General features: G+C 40.2%; 1 protein-coding gene across 1 annotated transcript in view; it reads right to left on the bottom strand.

The window, feature by feature from the left end:
* Window positions 1-17,634, bottom strand: part of FGD6 (FYVE, RhoGEF and PH domain containing 6) — a gene marked incomplete at its 5' end in the record, with an annotated part of 58,835 nt that extends 41,201 nt beyond the window's left edge. Inside the window, 2 exons of the mRNA XM_019611304.1 lie at window positions 890-1,031; window positions 15,176-17,634. Of these exons, the coding sequence (XP_019466849.1) occupies window positions 890-1,031; window positions 15,176-17,634 (2,601 nt within the window). The remainder of the gene's footprint in view (window positions 1-889; window positions 1,032-15,175) is intronic.
* Between the last annotated feature and the right edge of the window lie 3,883 nt (window positions 17,635-21,517).

The raw sequence follows: 21,517 nt of genomic DNA on the forward strand, positions 1-21,517 counted from the left end.
TTCCTTCCCAGAAAGGAATCAAATAGAAGTCTACCACTATAGGAAACAACCCTTCACCTGCAAGGAGATGAAGCAACACCAAAGCTGCCAGGACTGCTGCTGAGAAAAGGCAATATTCTACAGGCATGCTGGGGTCAGAACTTCTAGGACTACAAAAAAGAACTCCTAAAAATGCAACAAACTAGGAAATAAGATTAAAAGAGAGGCAATCATTCTGATCTGCCATTCGCAGAAGTTAGCAGAAAGTTGACAACTATGGCTCACTCTCCTCTGATGACCTTAGAAGAGAAAGCTGCCTGCAGAGACAGAAGTGGTGACTGAAACACAGCCTTCATTACATGGCCAACCTCCTGATAATGGACCACCTATGCAAAACTGCAACTTCTAAGAGATTTTTCAGAAGGAGGTCTTTGGACCTTTCAACCTTCCTCTTGCTCCATTCTTTGGGCTTTGCCAATGCTGACAAACAAAACAATTTTACATTCAGTGCATGAGAGACATGATGCATTCAAGGATCTGTGAGTAGACAGTCTCCTTAAAATGTATTTACAGTCCTGATCATTCTAAAGATGAAGATCTGTAAATATACACCTGGGAATGTAATTATTAGAGGGGCACGGTAGGCAGCACTGCAGCTCAGTGAAAGACAAAGAACAAACATGCTGAGCAACACACTTTCCAAGAGCATATGTATAAACTAGGTCTCTTAACATTAGGATAATGTACACAAATCAAAGTTTTGTAAATAGCACACGAAACAATAAAAATGGAGAAATTGAATATATCTAGTCACGTTGACTCAATGCTTTACTTGAAAATACCTCAACAGGTTCTCAGAAAACAGCACAGGAGTGAGGAGCAGCTGCAGAAGATAAAGACGAAAAGATACCTGATCTTGAGAATCAGGCTCCCCTTTGCTGGAATCAGAATTTGTGTCATCATCTTCATCAGAACTGTTCATGATATCTTCCTCATCTGACTGAAGATCTCCTATTACCATGCCAGGATGATCATGGTGCTCTTCTAAGGATCTAAAATTAAAGTATAAACAGTTGAGAAAAATACCACGTATTACTGAGGTAGAGCTTCTGCTTTACCCCACAACAACTAATGTGCTTTGTATCAGAAGCACTAAGAGCAGTAGCACATCATCTGAAGACAGTGATAACAATGGTAGCATTTTCCACAGAGGACCCCCAACTCTGCAATATTTTATCTAAGTTGGTATTTGTGCAGTGCTCACTAACAGCAGCCAAATGCCACAGGAATTTTTGAGTATTTATCTTATTTTTGTCCTTCAGAGTTTACTTGACAGCAAATTTGATAAGTATTCTCTTTTTGCTACAACCATCTATGGTGTAATGTTTGTACCGTGTGCCAGAAGGATAAGGAACCAGCGTAGTTGTTTTGCATCCCTCTCTCAAAACAATGGGACTTATCCAGATGCAGTACTCAGGTTGGAGCTTTCTGTCTCATTTTAGATGCATGTATGTATACAAGGTTATTTATCATCACTGCATAAACTAGCTACACATGTGCATCAGGGATGGACCAATAATTCTCAAAAAAAAAAAAAGTAGAAACTTTTGATTTAAATCTCCCATTCCTGAGAGCTACCTTCCGGGTAGCTGTCAAAGCTATAAAATATAAGCATGTTCTGCTGCTTTACAAAGATTATAGAGGTCTCTTCTCATCAACTTCAGCTATATTCGCAACACAGAAATTGTATGAGACAGGCACACTACCTTCTTCCTCTAACTAGCCTTGACAACTTTAACAGAGAAATCCATTTCTAGAAGAAAATAAGAGGGGGTAGGGAAAACTAAAGAAGAAACTGAAATGGCTAGAGAAAGTAGAACCTGAAGCTTTCACAAAGTCATGTTTAGCACATCAAATTCCTGGGCTCCCATTTTTAATCCTTAAGAATATCTAAAAATTGCAAATTACAATTAAGCAGCGTTGAAACTCATGAAGCCAGTGTTGAAAGCTTACAAAAAGATGCTGGGATACCACAAGCTTATTGTAATATGAAATAAAAGCAATCAGCTGTTCTGCCAAACATAAAGCAAATCCAGAAACCTTATCTCCAAGGCTGTTCTAGCCATCACACACAAATGTTAGTATACTGACCAACACATGATTTGTGCAGCTATCATTTCTCACAGCTACCCATTTCTTCCCATAGATGTCCTGAGACACCATACGCATGGCTGAGACTTATTGTTATTTTCCTAACTTTGAATCACTAACAAGCAGAGATGGAGGGCCATTCTCCAAACACGAGTGCTACCTAAAAGAAAACATGTCAGTGTGGATCCCATGGGAGGTGGCTGCTGAAGTAAAGGACACAGCTGTGCGAGGATGCTCTGGCAGCCACCACAAGGTGTTGATTAGCCAATGCTCAAGGCAGTCTAAAAAACAAAAGCTGATTGCAAATGGACAGATATTTAGAGATGAAAACAAGATAAGCTGGCCTGTGGACAGACCTTGGTCAGCCACGAAGACACAGAAAAGACTAAAATAACTCGGCTCTATTGAAACAAGACAGGAAGGACTAGGGAAACACCCAAGTACTTATTGTCTCCCGTATTCGGAACTGGGGAAGGGGAAGAAGAGCCTAAAAGATCATCACTGAGTCCAGACAAGAATCTGAGACAACCCCAGGATACAGCCAGGTGTTTCAGCTTAGAAATCACTGACTTCATGCAGCAGTGAGTGGTCACCAGAGAGCCCTGGTGCAGAGGATGCCAGGAATGGCTCCTGCAGAGGCTCCAGGAGGGCAAAAGCAAAGACTGTGCTGTGGAGCTCCCTCTGCAGCTGCACTATCAGGGCTCTACAATTTCCAGTTGTTAGCTTCAGCATTTCAGAAAATTCCTTGTCTACTTCAATTCACAGTCCCATGACCCATGAGCTTGAAAACATTTAGTTTTAGCAGATGCCATCTCCAATCCTTTTATTTTGCAGGCGATATTCATCTTTATTTAACCTGCAACATTCCAAAAGCAGATCTATCCTCCTGCTTGATTCTAAACCTGCAAAAGAAACAATTCCTGTTATTTCTTTCTTTACTATATAATTATCTAGTTTTACTTCTCACACCTAGTACTGAATCTAGATGTAGTCTGGAATTATTTTTTCAACTGTGAAGTATATTCAGCAGTTTATCTCTTACCACAATGGAATTCAATTTTTAGCCTCCTATTCATTTAACATTTACCTTAGTCAATAGACATCTTCTTGCCTTCTTTTCCCTACCCTTCGTATTTATTTTAATTTCCTGAAACTAGGATCCATCATAACCCAGTCATCATTTGATCCTCATCATGAGGATTAAATATTTGACTTATGTTAGGTGAATAATTTCCAAAATGCAAGATTAAGCTGCATAACTTGAAGTTTTTAATAATTAACTACAGATGATTTAGGATGTTTAGTAAGTCTGCAGATTAGAGCCATTCAGCATATGTACTTTCTTCTTCCTGTGAATCACATTAATTCCTTTCTTGAATTCGTGGTGCACATGCACCTGCTATTCCTGTAAAGGAAACTCTGATTGCTGAGAGAAACTGATCCACTAAGTCTTTCTTACTGCATCTCCCCAAGAGCCAAAGCGCCTCAGCACAACTCCTGTTCATCTTCATACTGTATTTCTTCAGCTCACAGTTCAATGCATCCCTCAGGTTCTTCCACCTGATAAACTTATCTTTTGAGTGATTTGTTTTGTGTTATTATAATTTTTTTATTTTATTTTTTTGTAAGACAGAACCACAGAGGATGAGCAGATGACAAATGGTCGAAAGGCACAATAGACAATTTCTGGAATCAAACAAGCTGCACGTTCAGAGATCGAATGCAATACTGTGAATGTGGGCAGATACACTCTGTGGCTTTGTCCTCTACTAAAAAGGCTGTGACAGTGTCCCTACGTGGCCTGGCCTTTAGCAGACACGTGTGGGAGAACACGTGCTTGTCCTCAATCTCTCATCATAAACATTGCTTTATCAGAAGAGACGTAAAATAACTCTGTATATACTGCATATTCTCTCTGTATTTTTACCTCTTTAGTATGGTATTTATATGGTTTCCTTAAAATTGTTTCTGGAGTGAATGAAATTCCTTGTAGCCTGTAGACAGGTTTGGACACATAATAGCACAGGCATGCCTAGCGGTTATTTTTTAAACAGCTCTATCATCAGTTCACAGTATCCCCCAAATACCCATCTCTATCTTGCTCCCACTTCATCACGATTCTTTGTCCTACCAAGAGAAACTTCTGCATTATCAGTCATGTGAAACACCATCAGTGCCAGCTCACTGTGCTGCCCACTGAGTAAGAACATCTTGTCATACCATGTGAGCAACCTACCTAAATATAGATGCAGGCCTTTTTTGACACTTAAAATGAAATAAATGCTAATTTTTTTTTTTTTGTAATCGAGCAGTTTATGGGATGAAGCATATGCACTGCGCTGTACATTCCTAATGCAATAATAAACATTAATGAAACAAAAGCTGATAGTCTTAGTCAGACATACAGCAAGATAAAACTTTCAAAACCTACACAACTGCCACCTGAATTGCCAGCTGAAAAGTAAATCATGTACTTCCTGGCTTGAAACACGACCAAAAAACCCTACATCAAAATAGTGCAACTTAAAACTGCAAGCATTCACTTTCACATATCTTTCTTTCATGTAAAAAAAACACATCTGGAAGTTTCACAGTTCGCAGTTTTACAAATGAAGCTATTCCATTATTCAGTGAGGCTTGTACAAGCAAAAAACATCAAAAAAACCTAAATCACCAGCATCTTTTTTTTAACAAGTTGTTTAAACAGACTGGAACTGTAGATTCAGATGTTTATGTTGATCAGGATAGGATTTATTTTTCTGTCTGGAAGAGCTTGGTGGCTGTTCTGTTTATTTGTATTATGATAAAAGCTCCAAACAAGCCTGAGGCCTTGCTTTCAGGCAGTGCTCATTTAGGACCTGCATAAGACATCATAGCCTGAAGTCACAATAAATATTTCTGTGCTGGTTCCCAAATCATTTAGAAGGCAATTATTATCCTGAAGAAGACAACTTTAGCTTGTATTTCGTTTTCTGGACTGTAATCTACCATAATCTCATCATTTACACTTGATATTCTCTGATGACAGTGACTATCAACCATCTTAGCTGTTACGGAACAGCTTCATTGTCCTTTTCATGTCTCCATGCTTTTTTGTTTCTCACTCAGGCATGCCAGAACAGCAAGCGAGGATGAACTCACAGCCTGGGCCAAGTTGCTTACTTATTTTAAGTTATTCCTACTGCATCTGTCACCTCTTGGGTTAACAGCAGGTGCATGGATGGGAAGAGCTCAAGCTGACTTCATGTCTTTCCTCTCTAGTGTGGTGGGCAGTGCTAGAACTGCCATAGGAACTGCTGTGGCTACAAGCTCTCGGCACAGCTTGCCTTTTTGTAGACAAGCTACAAGGGCTCACTTCTGCCCAAAATGGTGCCTCTCTGCAGCTAGAGACAGAGCAACATGTAATCCCAAAAGCATTTTACAAAGTTGCTTGAAGTTACACCACTCATTCCGCCCGATGACAATTCAATGGTTTCATTAAGTTCTTGGTATTATTGGAACTAATAGGAAGGAAAAAAAGGCAACAGATTAGCAGTTTTTATAGGTTTGACACTAGGGAGCACAGCAGGCAGCTCGATCTGCCTTTTCTCACTCTTTATTATTTATTAATTTATTTATTCATCTTCACAGTGAGAGTGACAGAGCACTGGAACAAGCTGCCCAGAGAGGTAATGGAGTGTCTTTTGGAGACGTTCTACATCCACCTGGACGGGTGCAACCTTTTTAGGGAGCCTACTTTGCAGGGGAGTTGGACTTGATGATCTCAAGAAGGTCCTTTCCAGCCCCTACAATTATGTCAATCTGCGATTCTGTGATTTTTCAGACTACCTGAACAGATTACTCCTTTAAGATCCATCAGTTATTCCCGTGATCTGTTCTTCCACAGATGACAATGCTAAGGAAAAAATCAGTATATAAAACATCATAAAAATTCAAAAAAAAATGGTAAGCAAACAAGATCAATGACTATTTGCCTCACTTATAATTACTCTGGTCTGTTCTCTCCAGGCTGGCTAGGGAACTTTAAGGATACAATTACCAAATTGTTCCTCAATGATCACAGACAGAAAGCAGAATTAACCTGCCTCTGACTGATCAGCCACACGTGGAAGCGTTTTATGCAAGGAACAGCCATTTTATCCTGGCCTTTACCCCTGATCTGCCCCTGCTAACTCCTAGATTTTCAGGGCAGGGATCTGGCTTGTCCCACCAGCAGCTGACTGTGCATGGCAGGCACCTGATCTGCAGGCACTGGGCCATCCCAGCGCTCACAGCCAGCAGCGTTTATTTGTGTGGTCATTCTCTCAAGGTCAGGACAGTCGTTATTTCTTTCCTCTGCAAGAAGGAAAAAAAAAAAAACTAGATTCTCATTCCAAGAACAAATAAGCAAGGCATCTGTATCCAGTGCCGATGTCACCAGAGGCCCATGAGGCCAGGAGGCCGCCCCCGGCCACAGGCAACCTCCTATGGCCTGGCAGCGTTTCTCAGTTTCTGCTCTGCCCGACCGTTTGTTGACAATTCCCTGCTCCATGTGCAGCTCTGCATAAACACACACACATGCTTCAGATGCTTCTACGATCACCACAGAAAAGTTGTGTATAAAAAAGAGGTCTCCGTTTTAAAAGTCTCAGAGAAAAGCATTCTCTGACATGACTCGGTGATCAATTTGATAGAGGAACCAAAACAGCTTCGGCCACATCTCGGAGACCCGCAGAACCTCGATTCATCTACCCACATTCACAAGCAGCAGAGCATGCAGTCAGATCACCCTGCCTCTGCCTGAGCTGCTGTGAGAGATTGCTGTGCAACAAAGGACTCTGTGAAGTTTCAGCGGGGCATTACCAACCCCAGTGCCATGTGCCAGCCTTCAGCCTTTGTACTGGGCAGTGAAACACAGCAGTAAAATGCACGGATTTAAACCCCTGCCTTGAGGCTTGCATAGGGGAAGGACTCACTCCATCAGTTCCTCCTGTCACCACCCAAAAATGTCAGCTATTTCTCACCTTCAAAGGTGGGTAAAGTGTGAAGTCTTTGCATTATATGCAGCTTTTCACTTCTGCTTATGGTGAATACCATTTCTGAGCCCCCATTTCCAGAACACTTTCTGGATTTGCAGCTGTCACTATGAAATGGCCAAAGCCTTCAGAAAAGCTCTGGGCGTGGAAGTGCTAATAAACAGTACAGAGCATCATTTATAGTTAAGACTTGCTCCTCATCTTCACTCACCCATACAAAACACAGACCCCAGTGAGAACTGCTTATTGGGAAAGGACAGCAGCACCAGGAGAAGAAAACAATACTTAACTTTTCCAGACACATTTAAAAAAAAAAAAAAAGGAGATAGAGAAACCACCACACCAGCCCAGCACACACTGAAGAGACTTCTAGAAAACTGTGACAAAATCTCAAACTAAGCACATCAAGTTGGAAAGGGGAAACTTCCACCACAAATTCCTATCAATATTACTCTAAAAAAACTGACCATACCTTGCTAGGACCACTGTGAAATTCCAGTGTTTGACTACTTTTCATCCACTAAAATCAAAGTCCATCATTTGTGATTGTTCATTATTTTTGTGACTTTTTTGCTTACTACTTCTGAAATCGGGGCTGTAACACTCTTCTTCAAAATGTTGTTTGTTCTATTTAAAAATAACGCACAGCTTACTGGAGGGCAAGTTTTACATGTCAGATACTTCCAAGATGACGAAAGAAAGCTAAATATCAGAGTACTCAAAAACTAGTGACTTACAGCTAAAATAAACATAGCATGACTTAACTCTTAAACACATGTCTGTCTGCATGCATGTTAGCTGGCACGGCTTCCTGGGCAGCCTGCTGAAAAACACTGGATGGAGTAGCTTGGTTGAAACCAGCACACACTCACTGCAAAGAATCACTGAGTTGTTTGCAAGGTTGGACTTGTGCTCTCTCTTCCTCCAGTATTTTACACAGATCAGAAGAGTGGGATTTTGACGCTTTTCCTAAACTTTTCAGTTCATCTCAAAATCAACACAGAACATCTGATCCCCAGGAATAGAAAAATATGTGGAAAAGAAAAATATCAACTTGCATTTTAAATCACTGAGATCCTCAACTCAGGCCAGAGCTGTTGAACTGATGGTTCCTTTTGTCTACTCACATGCACCTGGAGTTTATGGTTTTAGTTGGTCCACTTTTGCTTAACTGGGTGAAATAGTTTTACATAAGCACAAGGAGAATAATATCAAGGAAAATTAAAACTTGAGTAAAATTAATGTTTTTAAAAAGGAACTTCTTGGATTCCAGTATCTAAACAGAGCTGCATTCCTTAATCTAAATTTTGTCTAGGGCATTGAGACAGGGTTGCTGCAAGCAGTTCACTAAGTCTGTTCATTAAAACAATGGAACAAACAGAGATGTGGGGTAAATTATGCATAATAATACATCACTGTTGACATTTAAATAAAAACTGAAGTTAATATTTTGACCATTTTGTTTTCCAACATTTACTTTATGCCAAAAAACCCTACTGTTTTACATATGTAATTAGTTTAGACCTTGCTGCTGTTAAAATATCACCACACATAACAGCATACTAAGGAGCTTCACGAACACATTTTCTGAGCCAATGCTGAAAATAACCCAAGGAAAAGGCTGTTTTTGAGCATATAAGTGGGTCTTTCATCAATTCCCATCTGAGATACTCTCTGAAACTACGTGTTGGGAACCTGCAGCATATAGCACTGTTGGCAACTGGAGACAGGGAGGCTTGTGCTTGATGCAGGGAGTGAGGCCAGCATCAGGTGACAAATGCTGCATCGAGTTAGCTTTCTTCTTCTTGAGGAACAGAAAACATGTAGAAAAAATGCTGAAATCTAGAAAAAAGCAACCATGGAGTAAAAGCAGAAAGAAAAATAAAGCCTTGTAGATTGTGGGAGTGACACTCAGGCTCCCACACCCACATGAGAAGGAGTGGGCTGAAAAAGGTGGCTCCGTGCCTGATGGCCTCGGCGCTCCTTCCAATGCCTTGTCACTTCCCCATGGCCTGCAAGGCCAATGCGCCAGCCTGATATGATGTCACTGGGAGGAAGGATGAGGACATCCTTGTTTTATAACAGGAAACAACACAGCTACAGCATTTTTGCCATCTGTAGAGAGTGCTTCTTTGGTGGGAAATGAATGACAGTGCAGTTTAACCTTAAGCTTGTAATAGGTAACATTTACACTCAAAATGGTTCTTTACTGCATATGGATGGGAAGTAAACCAAGATTAACACACCAGAGTTTGCCAGACCATACAAAACAGTGACATAAGGAGCCACACTATGGCTTTTTGGAAGCAGCAGTGGGATTTGCCCACCAAGCAGCAAGCACATCTCAGCAGGGCTGGCTTTGTCTTGGCCACCACTGCTCCCCTCATACACATCAACACACCTAGCCCAAACTGGTCTTCATAAAAGGTTAACATCAAGAAATTAAACAACATCTATGTACTTGTAAAACTGGATAAATTAGAAAGCTTTTGTCATTTCTCTTCAAATTCTGTTAAAAGTTTCACCATGCACGGTGTATAGGTCAATTTGCTGCACCTATTTCTTTCTATCCATTAACTGTAAGCCCTTCAAAAGAGAATGAAAGATAAACCAAATCCACTCAGAAGACAAAAAATTTTCTTTTGTGACAATCTTGGAGATTCTGAGTAGTTTTAATTTCTTGAGGCTTTCCAAACAATTTCAAGACTGGACTGCACATGGGAATTATAGACTTGGTTTCGGACAAAAACGGTTTTCCAATTAACTTATGTCCTTTGGATCTGACAAGACAGCATTGGGTCTCCAAATCTGTCCCAGCATAAAAACAGATGAAATCAGCACATCTCAAACCCATTTGCAAAAGAATGTGTTAAAATTCTTTCAATGCAAAGAAATTCCTGTTTATTCTCATTAAAAAAAAATGCTTGGTATAATTCTCCCAGGGCGCTTTAGAAGATACAAGTATTGTTCCAGATCACGTATCTTCTTCTTATAATATATGTATTTTATTTCAAGTGATATAGCAGACTAAATTATCAGCCTGTATGACTGAAAATCACCCCAAAGCTACATAAAATTTCTCCTCCAATTGGAAAACAACACTGTGGAGACAAAGACTTGCATGAAGACTCCTGCAAAAAAGAAAAAATAAGAGACAATACACCCCACACAAATTCACTTTCCTATCCTTCATGCAGTTTCACTGCACTATCCTAGCACTATGAAATAATTGTCTTGACAATACAATATAGAGTACTTCCCAGGCCCAAGGACAACTAACTTTGGAAAGAGAAGGAGATCCCAGAGTGGTGTCCAGCCCCAGGGTAATGGCTCCTGAATATACGATGCACTTAAATCCCTCCCTGAGCAGAAGCCAGCTGGAAGCACAGGAGAGAGCTGAGAAGTGGATGCAACTAAGGAGCTGGTGGTGGAGAGCAAGGAACCTGACTTTTGCAGATCAGAAACTAATCTGCTGTAACTATAAAGAAGCTGAAATCCAAAATCTACACGCTTGGCCTCTACTCATAAGGAAATTATATTCACTTTTTCTGAATTTTATTAAGTGAATTATTTTTTTAACACTGAAATGCAAACAGAACGACTTCAACACCTGAAAAGTATTTCATGCATTTAAATCTCAGTGTGCTTGAAAAATATTTTAAAATGCTATAGAGACACTTTAGGGATTTAGTGTTTCCCTTTAAAAGTTTCTGAGCAGGAACTTCGCAGTTGCAAGACACAAACAAAAAAAACCAACACTTCCCTAACACAGCCAGTCACTAAACACCACATTTATCTGGTGTGACACTACTTCTAAGAAGCATGCCTCAAAATCCTAATGAAGTTCAGTACATCAAAGAGGAATGAATACCAATTAAAGCCAAGTGCTTAATCACACAGATTTCAGTACTAAATTCACTATTCCAAGAAGGCTTTCATGGAGACACAATTGGCCTCTGGGGACTCAGTCATCAGAGCAGAATTTAGTCTTGATAGCTAAACTTACAGAATCACAGAATCAGTTGGAAGGGACCTCCAGAGATCATTAAGTCCAAGCACCAAGTCTTACATTTTGCACTGAGACATTCATTTCTGAAAAATCAATGGGCTATTCTAAATCAGCACAAATGGAGGAAAATAGGCAGCAGGGTACACAGAAAGCAACACTAAGATCTTGAAGCATTGTTGTCACATGGCACTCCCCCTCCACAGCCCTTTCAGAAGGAAAATCCTAGCAGGAAATACAGTGACACAGCTATACATTTCATGCAAATCCATTAGTAACCATGTACAGTTGCAAGATCTTGAAGGAACATTGCCAAAAATAGCCAGGAAATACATCATGCTCTTCCTGAAGGGTGAAAGAAAAGACTTGCTAAACCAGAAGAATAATTCCATTGCCAGAAACTATGCAAAAAATGCAAGGTAGCCCACAGAATCCAGAGAAGTTTAAGTTTATGTTTTCTGCACCATGACATACGTTTCGAGCCATTTTTGCTTTTCCTCTGCATTTTTAAATTACTGGACATAGGTATACTCAATTTTACTTTCTTACTTAGTTTCAAGGAAGATCTTGCCTTCTTCTTCAACAGAAAGTTTGTTTTTGAGAAGGATAACAGATGTATAAATATTTCTCTTTTATTAAGAAGTGTTACTTCAAAATAGAACTGTTTCAACTGGTCTCTGGCAATACTAACAAGAATGACTGTGTTGGTACAAGCAGCACTGACTTTTCACTCACATTTCAGGCCTGGACCATATTTCTCAAAACCACAATGCTTGGGGAAAAAAATAAATAAATAAAAATAAAAGCTGCTTTCCCTGCTGTTACCAGCAAGCAGATAGTGATATTTAAAACTTATTTTACATGTTAACTGTACACTATCAATCCCACAGCATCTGCTCCTCACTCACTTCACAGAATCCTCATAACAACAAATGCACACTTGCTAGTCATTTTAAAATGGTTATCAAAGACGGAGAACAGAGCAAAACAAACAATCCTTAAAAACTATTTCAAGAGACTACTTTATTTTACTGTGGGAACAGTACATGGATTATCTGCTACAGGGGCTCTGTGTGACTGTATTCAGAATATTCCCCCGAGGTGCTGGTAGCCACCTGGGCCCACCAGCCTCCTCCCACCAGCTGTGCCTCCCATCATGGCTCACAGCCCACCTCAGGACGCTCACTCCCCTCCTCCTAAAGTCAAACCCCACAGTGGCAGCAGGAAGACCAACATCAAATAACTCAAAAATCAAGTGGCTAGCAACAACTGATACCCGCACTATTAATTACCCAAGCCTGCCATTCTAGATTTAAATTCCTGGGGGGAGGCGAAAGCAAATCGAAAGTATCTGAATTTAGTAAGACATATGAATTTAGGCTAAAAGCAACACAAGCTATTAACATTCTCCATTAAAGCCTACCGCTTTCACTAGATGGGATCAGGAGGAAACTTCTCAGCTTCTCAGCTGCTGAAGCCCTGGGTATTTTGTATCTTCCTCCAGACACACACAAAAAAGTAACATTGGCTACACCCTACTGAACTCTTCTGGTAATGGCAAACTTTGTGTTCGGAATGAATATTCTGCATATATGCTTTATGATTAGAAGTGTAAGGAATCAGACTGTGAATCTGTACACTGGCTTTAATCATGAGGAAAATTACATCCCATTAGCATTACAGAAGTTCAGTGTGCTTCAATGTATGGAAAAAGGTAAGCACATGTTCTGACAGGTTGAGAAAATGCTAGCAGTAATTATTACAATAACATCGGCACTATTTCTCTAACCGGTTTTATAACATCACTTGGCACAGGGAATAATAAGAGTTTCTTAAAGAGCTATGCAGAAAGGGAAGATGGCATTGATAAAGAGGATTCGAAGGAGGTGGGAAAATAATGTATGAGAAAACTGGCAAAACTACCTGCTTGGCTCTGGGTGCACAAGCACCCCAGCATCTTCCGAGCAGAGCTGAAACCAACCCTGGCACTTGCTCCTCCATCTCCAGCTGATCTAGGGCAGCACTGCCCTGTTCCCATTTGCTCCTTGGGATTTCTTTGTCCCCTGCCCTATGAAAGTAATGTCATGCATAAATCATTCCCTATGGCAGATTCTGATTACGCAACCTAGTTTAAAATAAAAACTAAAATGAAGTATTCGGGTTACATTTTTCTGTGTGTGCTTTCAAAAGAACATGACACAAATCCAGTTCTTCCAAGAACACCCAGCTTAGGAAGCTCAGGTACAGATTTGCCAGGGTGCAAAAGATCACTCAAACCCTTACATCACTGTTGGTACAGTGGGAGGTGTGGAGAGTGAATAGCTATAAACCTCACGCACTCTTCCAGGTGAGAAAACTGAAGAGCCTGTAGACTCATGCCTGCTGTGCTTCATTCAACCAGCAAAACATTTCTTCATGTTTCCTAAAGCAAAGACGAACAGACACCTGAGCCACAACCACAACACAAACCTACAACAGATCAAACAGATAAAATATATCCTTCTTTAAGTTTGGTCTTGCTCTTCTTAGGTAAACCAAAACAGGGGAATACTAAAAGAATTGGGTCAACACTTTCAAAAGATACTAAAAAACTGTGTTTAAACAAAAAGTCGTGAACTCATAGCACTAAAAGAATGCGAAGATGAAAACAAAAAAGCAACCTACTGTAAACAAGAAAAATATTCAACATATGAACAAATATACCAATGCCAGAAGCTCATAGCTAGAAATCCTACTTCCCACAGTAAAGCTTCATGCTTTCCATCAGTCCAGTGTTGAGAATATCAAGTTTATCAACAGTTACCAACAAAGGATGCCACTTAAAATATTTGCCTCCTCCTCTAAAAGAGTAAACTCCTCCAGAGAATGGCAAGCTCCGAGTCTTCAGAGCATACATTTGCAGTGCACACATCCAGAAAGAAGCTTAGTAATCCTAAGTGAAAAGTAATATTAAATGTGATTATAACCTAGCTCATTTGTTCTCATCAATATGTATATACTCTCAAGAGTATAAAGAGGCTTGCTGGAACTATGAATTATACAGGCTGTCTATTTTGTTTAAATCCTTCACTCTGCTGTGAGACAAAACTTAGGGATCTCTAAGACCGACAGATCAGCTGAAGTTAGGAAGTTAAGTAATACCAAGCTGGGTCAAAGGATTCTACCACCAGGAGAATGTGGGAGCCTCCTGCTCCACATGGCCCACTCTTCTTGCCAACACCCACATTCACAGCACCACAGATGTTACAAGGTCTGCTCCCACCTGCTCCATTTAGCATCTGTTTTAGACATATCTGTGAATCAGTCCAATCCCTTTTTGAATCTGCTGATACTGACTACCTCCTCCATCTGCTCGGACAACAAAGCAGCAGCTCATTCCCTTCCCTGCAGCAAATGCTTTCTATCACCTGCCACAAAACCCTGTATTTTAGTAATATTTTGCACAGGTCGCACAGAACTCCTGCACTTCCACTAGTTTTATTGTATCTGTGGGCATAGAAAGGTACAAAACACTCAGTGCACTCAAGGAGAGGCACTATCTTTTCTTACACCAGAAAAGCTTTCAAGACCCAAGAATTTGCATACCCAAAAGTTCGCCTGCTTTTTCCAGCTGTATCAGCTGATCTAAAAATATATTCATTTCCCCTACAAACATAGAAACTATGGACTCTATGAACATTTATTCCACTTCATCCTGAGACTGGAGTAAGGTTAATTCCTCCCTATTTAAGTGCTCTTGAATACAAATATGTGACTATATCAAAATGCTTTAATTAAATCTGGGAAAGCACGTGTGTGCATTACCAAAATTTTAATCATATTTGAAGAAGCTTATTTTTCCTCTTGACTCCCTTCACCAAGTGCAGTTTTCAGAACTTCAAAAGCACATGCAAAGATACATGTCAGTGATTGTTCTGTTGACATCTCATGAAAGGGATGTACCCTCTAGGGTCATCTTCTAAATGTGTTTACAACCACCAAGCTGCAAGTGAGATGTTTAACCAGCCCTTTCTTTTTATTTTACCTGCCATGTCTCACACGCCTGCTTGCTGCTTGAAAAGGCTCCTCCATCTCATACAAGCTGGGGCTCGGGTCTTCCACGTGGCTGGAATTCTGCCATTCCAAAGACAGATTTTTACCAGCACCCATAGCAAAAGGCAAGTTCTCATACTCTGGTATTTCCTCATAGTGACGCAAGTTCTCATACTCAGGAGCACAATTGCTGGTTACAGAATTCAAATGCATTTGGGACAGATTATCTCCTGGCAGTGAGTGCCCATCTGAAGACTCCAGCCTTTGGTTACTTCGCATCTCAGGCTGGCTTCTATTTCTCTGCCTCTTCTTCTGCAGTGCAGGACTACTTATTTCTACGGAACGTGCCTTAGCAGATTTTGCTTTCCTTTCACTGCCGACAGATGATACATGTCGGTTGTTGCCATTCCCATACCCTTCCCCAGTGGAAAGGTTAGCAGTAGAACTATCCATTGACTGGCTGCCTTTAGACAGAAATTTTTGGAAGTCACTTTTCATTAAGCAAACCGACAGTTTCACATTGAGAAACTTTTTCAAACTGTTTTTCTTCTGCGGGTCTTTGCAAGGCTTGTCTGTCCTTTCCATGTCCACAGAAGAGAGAGATTTGGCTCTGGGCTTTGTCACAGCACTCACGTGACTGAAGCTGGGAGCAATGCTAGCAGTTTTTAATGACTCCGAATTTCCTGAAAACGGAAGAATAGGGTGAGGTAACTTCCAGACGGGTTTCTCAGAGGAACGTTTGGGTATGTCACAGGATGATAGCGCACCTTGCTCCCTGGCTTGAGTGCGTGTGAAGTGAGATCCTTCCAGAACGCTGCTTGATTTGTCTTCAGAGGAAGCATAAGAACTTTTCTCAATCAGCTCTGCCGACGCAGCTTTTTTCAGCACTCCTGCAGCTGGTAGGCTGTGCCGCTGTGGTTTCTTAGGAACGATTTTTGGAGAACTTTCATCCTTGATTTTAGCTTCCCTATCTTCCACTTTCTGTAGGGAAACATGGAGGCTATTAGCAGTAGGTGGGTGCTGACTGCCAGTTAATTTTATTTGCTTTGGCAAACTCATGGACAAAGTATCACATCTGATAAAGCTAGTCCTTTTGTCCACAGTATCTGGCATACTAGCATCATCTGTCATCCTATCCACCGAGCTACCTAAGTTATGGTCTATATCTAAGGAACATTCAACATTTTCCACCAAATCAGAAGTTTTGTGTGATAACTGAGGCAACAGATTTTGCAGCGTTGACTCTTCAGTATCAGCAGGTTCCTTCCTCAGATGCATTCTGTCTGTGACACTTTGAGTTATCTCAGATTTTTCAGGATTAAGCGCTTCCGTATGATCGTTATAGCAAACGCTCTGACCAAGGACGTTAATTTTTGCTGGCTTTTTAAAGCTGCATTCAGCAGGACCAAGGGAATCATTCTCTGAACTAGATGGTTCCTTTGTTCCTTCTCCTATGCTGTCTATGCCATCCTGACGGACAAGACACGCAGCACGTGGTTTTCTTGGCTTAGGGATAGGAAGCATTTTTGAGCTCAGGACTGAACATGTTTCAGAGGAAGTTTTATCAGTGTCTATTTTCACGCCCATTTCACCTGAAAACAAACTACTGCTATTTACATTTTCATTTTCAAGGATTTCCTGGTTCGGTGGGCAAGAGCAACTGCTGTGATTTTCATTCAAACTAGGACAAGTTTCAGACGTCTGAAACTCGTCTTCAGTGAGCTTACTGCCAGTATTTTGTTGCCTCCCGTTAGCTATCTCAGAAGATGACTGTACAAGTTCCAAAAACTCTATTTTAACATCGTTCCTGGAGCTGTTGCCATCCCCTTTGTAAAGTTTGTCTGCATTCCTGTGCCTCACAGGACTTCTGTTGGGGAACACACCATGAGTTAGAACATCTTTAAGTTTCTCTTCCAAAATGCTGGCTTTCACAACCACCTGGTTTCTATTTGCCATTTTTTCACTGGGACTACTCCCCAGAGCCAGTGCAGTTTTTTCACCTGTTTTGATATTCTCTAAGTTTTCAAAGTGCTCAAGAATGATCTGAGTTTTACAAGTGTTCTCCCCATTTCCAAGCTTATGAAAGCATTCGAATTTGCAAGATGACATTGGCAGAATATATGCTGTGTTATCAGTACCCCCTTCTGAGACTTCATTTTTATAGTTCAAGTGGTCCAGTGTTTGAGAAGAATCTCCTCTGTGTTCCTCAAAGCTTTTGGTGCCTTTCCTTGCGCAGGATGGAGGCTTAACTTCTGGAATGGATGAGCTCTTGAGAACCTTCGGTTTTGGTGCAACAGCTGGCTTAGTTTTCCTTGCTGCTTGTAAAACACCAGAAAGCATGACATCAGGCTTTGGTGCAACGGGTGGAGGTGTTGCCTTGTGTCCTACCACAAATTTTGGTTTGGGGGCCACAGGCGGCTTCTTAATTTCTAGGAAGGATGGAAAACAAAGACATTAGTCACCATCAGCCTACAGAACAACTTCACCTGCACCACAGTCTTTATTTAACTCACATAATCAACAGGATATTGATATGGTATTGTATATGTATATATTTTTTCTCCTAAAAGCATTCCTCCTTTCCCTACCATTGTTTTTTTGTGAGTTGCCTTTCTTCTTTTTAATAGGTCCAAACAAGGGCTGATGAAAGAAGTCTTCAAGGGTCACTTATTTGTCAAAAAAAAAAAGTCTAACTTTATGAAAATGCATGTCCCTGATCAGATACTGAAGTATGATGCTAAGAAAACAAAACAGATTAACTTGGTTTTGAAGTCTCATCATTGTAACACCTTCCAAAAATCCTGCAAATTCTATTAAGTGGCTAGTGTAAAGTAAGCAACAAAGATAACAGAATAGACAGGGTAAATACCAGGACAGTTCAGTTCCTCTCCCCTTGCCATCTTTGGAAAACTGTAAACTAAAATTCCCCTTTCCTTTCCTCTTCTTTTCAAACAGTATTTAGATGGATTGTTGTACCATCTGTAAAACTTGCATGTCACCATCACTGGTTAAGTGTAATGAGCTGAAGTGTTAAGTTAATGCAATAATTTGCAGCAAGTCAGTGCTTTCCTACCGTATGAGTAAAACGTTATTTCTGTGCAACGTGTAAAATTACTCTTCAAACATGGTACTGTGACCTAGAAACAGCCACCACTGCTATCTTTGACTTATGACCCCACTATAGTGGATGACAAAGCCCAAAGAGAGTAGAGGGCAGGAAAAAGAGCACAAGAGGAACTTGGACACTACTGTGTTCTGGGTCTGTTTTATTTTGTTTTTGATTTTGTTTTTTAATATGCCTGAAACATTTTCACACTGTAGGAGATAAGTTATGACCAGCACATACATTAGAAAGTAATTTCTAAGTGCTCTGAAGGATTTTGATACGTGAAGACTCACTTGTACAGTAATTGAGTTTCTCACTCTATTTTTATATGTACTACCTCTGTATTTATTAGCTGTGTTTTGAACAGTATTTTCATACACTTCCAGAAAGTCATACATATGTTAAATAAAAATCTCAAGAAAACACGTAATTGATCTTACACAGCACAGGGATTGGATAAGCCATTTATTAATTATTTCATTTGAACTGTGAGCTTGGTGGCTTTTTATTCTTATTCATTACTATAAATTTGCAACTCTATTCAAGTCTCTAACTTGAAAACATAAGAATAAGGTTTCAGGCGTGAGCGTTTTTCTGTTTCGTCTTTTTGTTTGAAAGGAATCTAGATGTTAAAAATAAAAAAAAAAAGAAAGGAAAAAAAAAAAGGCAGATGCATTCAGATGCAAGCATTTCCCAAACACTACGCCACTGCTTGAAGCAGAGAGCCAGGAACAATGTCTCCACTATAGAAACAGGAAAACGATGTTTTTCTAGGACATGAATCATTAAATGGTATCCAGACTGACTTTGCTTAGACTTAGAATAGCTGTCCTTGTTGCACTTATATTAAAAAAAGAGATAAATCTGATGGCAGAGACAATTTTTTAGACATTTTGCAAGAGGGAGCGCAGAACTGTTTTGAAAGGTAAAGCTCCACATAGCCAAAAATGAGAGCCACAGTGACCTGGTTATCAGTTACTGCAAAGGATGTACCACCTTCTATTTCCTCTCCAAAGATAGGGATTTCCCATACAGTGAGACAATAGTTTGCTGGGAAAAAAATATTAACCCTTTGGATGGGCAACCCCTGATCTATGGGGCCACGCTCTGTAATATTTATTCAGCTATTGTAGCTCCCTGAAAACAGGAGAGAGACAGACTGCCTGGGAATCCTTCCTGACCCCCTAATGAGAGGAACAGATTGCAGAAGATTCAGGGGATGAAACGCCAACTAGGTAAGTGATATCCCACAGATTAGTTGTCCCACTCTGCAAACTGATGTCTGCCAAACTCCAAAGCTTCTTTCATTCTAGTGGAACTGCCTAATATTTCAGAAAGCAATCAAACCGGATTAACCTGCAGGGCTTTCAGCTGGTATTCATAAGGGACGACAATGAGAAGGTACGATGTAATACTATGAGATTCACAGCTAAAACATGAGAACATAGAGAATGTAAAGTCGTCTGCGTGCCAATACTGGAAACCTGGGTAATGAATAGAGCCAGAAAAATTCTCTCTCGTTAAGAAGCGTGATTCGGTAGGACTTCCAAAGCCTACCAGAATTTTTCAAATGACTTGAATGTTAAAAACCATTGGAACTGGAAGAAGAGACAAAGACCCCACTATCTGCTTTCACATGATTGCCAGCTTCATCTGGAATGGATAAGGGTCAATGTCTTAACAGGCACGTGACAGTCTCAGCATGAAGAGAGATCTGCAGTAGATGACTGCATCAGCAGCTGTGAGATGAGCCCATATGTACATGTGTGTTGTAAGAGTGAAGAATACAGGAAGGGAATGCACACCAATAATTTTCCTCAACCAAACACCTTTGAGTTTATAAAAAACACAAGTGATGAACTTCTTTACAACAACAACAAAAACTAGCTAAGATAGGGTAAAAGTGTAATTACAATACAGCAATTAGAAACTGATAATAGAAATACCATTGATTGTAAACTTAATTCACTGTGTGCAAATCCAAACCAGGTTTAGGTAGCGCACTGTTTTAAAAGGAACATTTCTTCCACCCTAAAAAGAAAAAAAACTAAGTAGAGGCAACTGTTATATATAAAGGTGTAAGGAATGACTGGAAGTCGTGAAAGAATGACTCCTTGATAAGAGTGAAGGCAAGCCTTCTGGTGAAAAACAAGAAATATAATCAAGGAGCATTACAGAATAAAAGCCCAATGTGGTGACTTGTTTGAATGACAGGGTTTTTCCTGGTGCTAAAATGAACTACTCACCTAAGAACAGAAGCTGTTGGTTACTCTTAGGAGAGCAGAAACTGAAGAGAATTCAGGAATCATTGTAGATAGATATTTTATATATAAGATAAATGCAAGTCTACAGCTAAGGTGGTTAAATAATCCTTCAGATTACAAGTAAGAGAAATATTAAAAGATGAGGGGCATTGAAAATATTTGTATGTGCCACACCTGCCAGACACCTGTTATATGTGATAATGCTCCATCACCACTGGCATTCGTAGAGGAAAACTTGGAATGAATCCAAGAAATAGCTATAAGAACTATCTAAGGTCTAAAAATCACACCTCAAATGCCAAGAAACCTCATCCTGCTTCCTTTAGCTGAGAATTTAACAAGTGAGATAGTGACAACATATTTGCGGAAACGTGAGAGATTTTCATAGTAGATGGCTCTTTAATCAAGAAACAAAGACACATTGAGATTCCACAGCTGAACTAGAAAGAAGAGTTATTATTACACTTAGAGATAACTGACTCCAGGAACATCTTGCCTATGGTTGGGATTGAGTCACCAGCTCCTACAATCAACCCAAACTCACTTTCTGAGATGCGTGGTAATTTCAGAAGAAATTTTAGACTGAATGATGGATTCCCTACCTTGTGTTACTGAGGGGACTGAAACAGAGAATCACCGTTTCTTCCCATCCAATCTTACCCAATGTTCAGAGAGGAACCCTGCATCCAGACTAGCATCACAGGTAATTGGAAAGAAATCCAAGTGTAAGAGTAGAAACACAGTTTTATTTGCACCAGTGAATTAAATAGCCGGGAGAAACATAAGTGGGCAGAGATATCCTCTGTCCTGCTTGGATAGGGAAAGGAAGAAATCCATAAATAAAGCGACTAACAAAACTGCCACCACCAACAGGAAATCTATTGCTTATCTGTAAACAGCCAACACTACGTACAGTGCTGAAGGGGAAAAAATGTTTAAAAATACCAAAACGCCCAACGCTTTA

Source organism: Meleagris gallopavo, chromosome 1, assembly GCF_000146605.3.
Source record: "Meleagris gallopavo isolate NT-WF06-2002-E0010 breed Aviagen turkey brand Nicholas breeding stock chromosome 1, Turkey_5.1, whole genome shotgun sequence".
Classification (NCBI taxonomy): domain Eukaryota; kingdom Metazoa; phylum Chordata; class Aves; order Galliformes; family Phasianidae; genus Meleagris; species Meleagris gallopavo.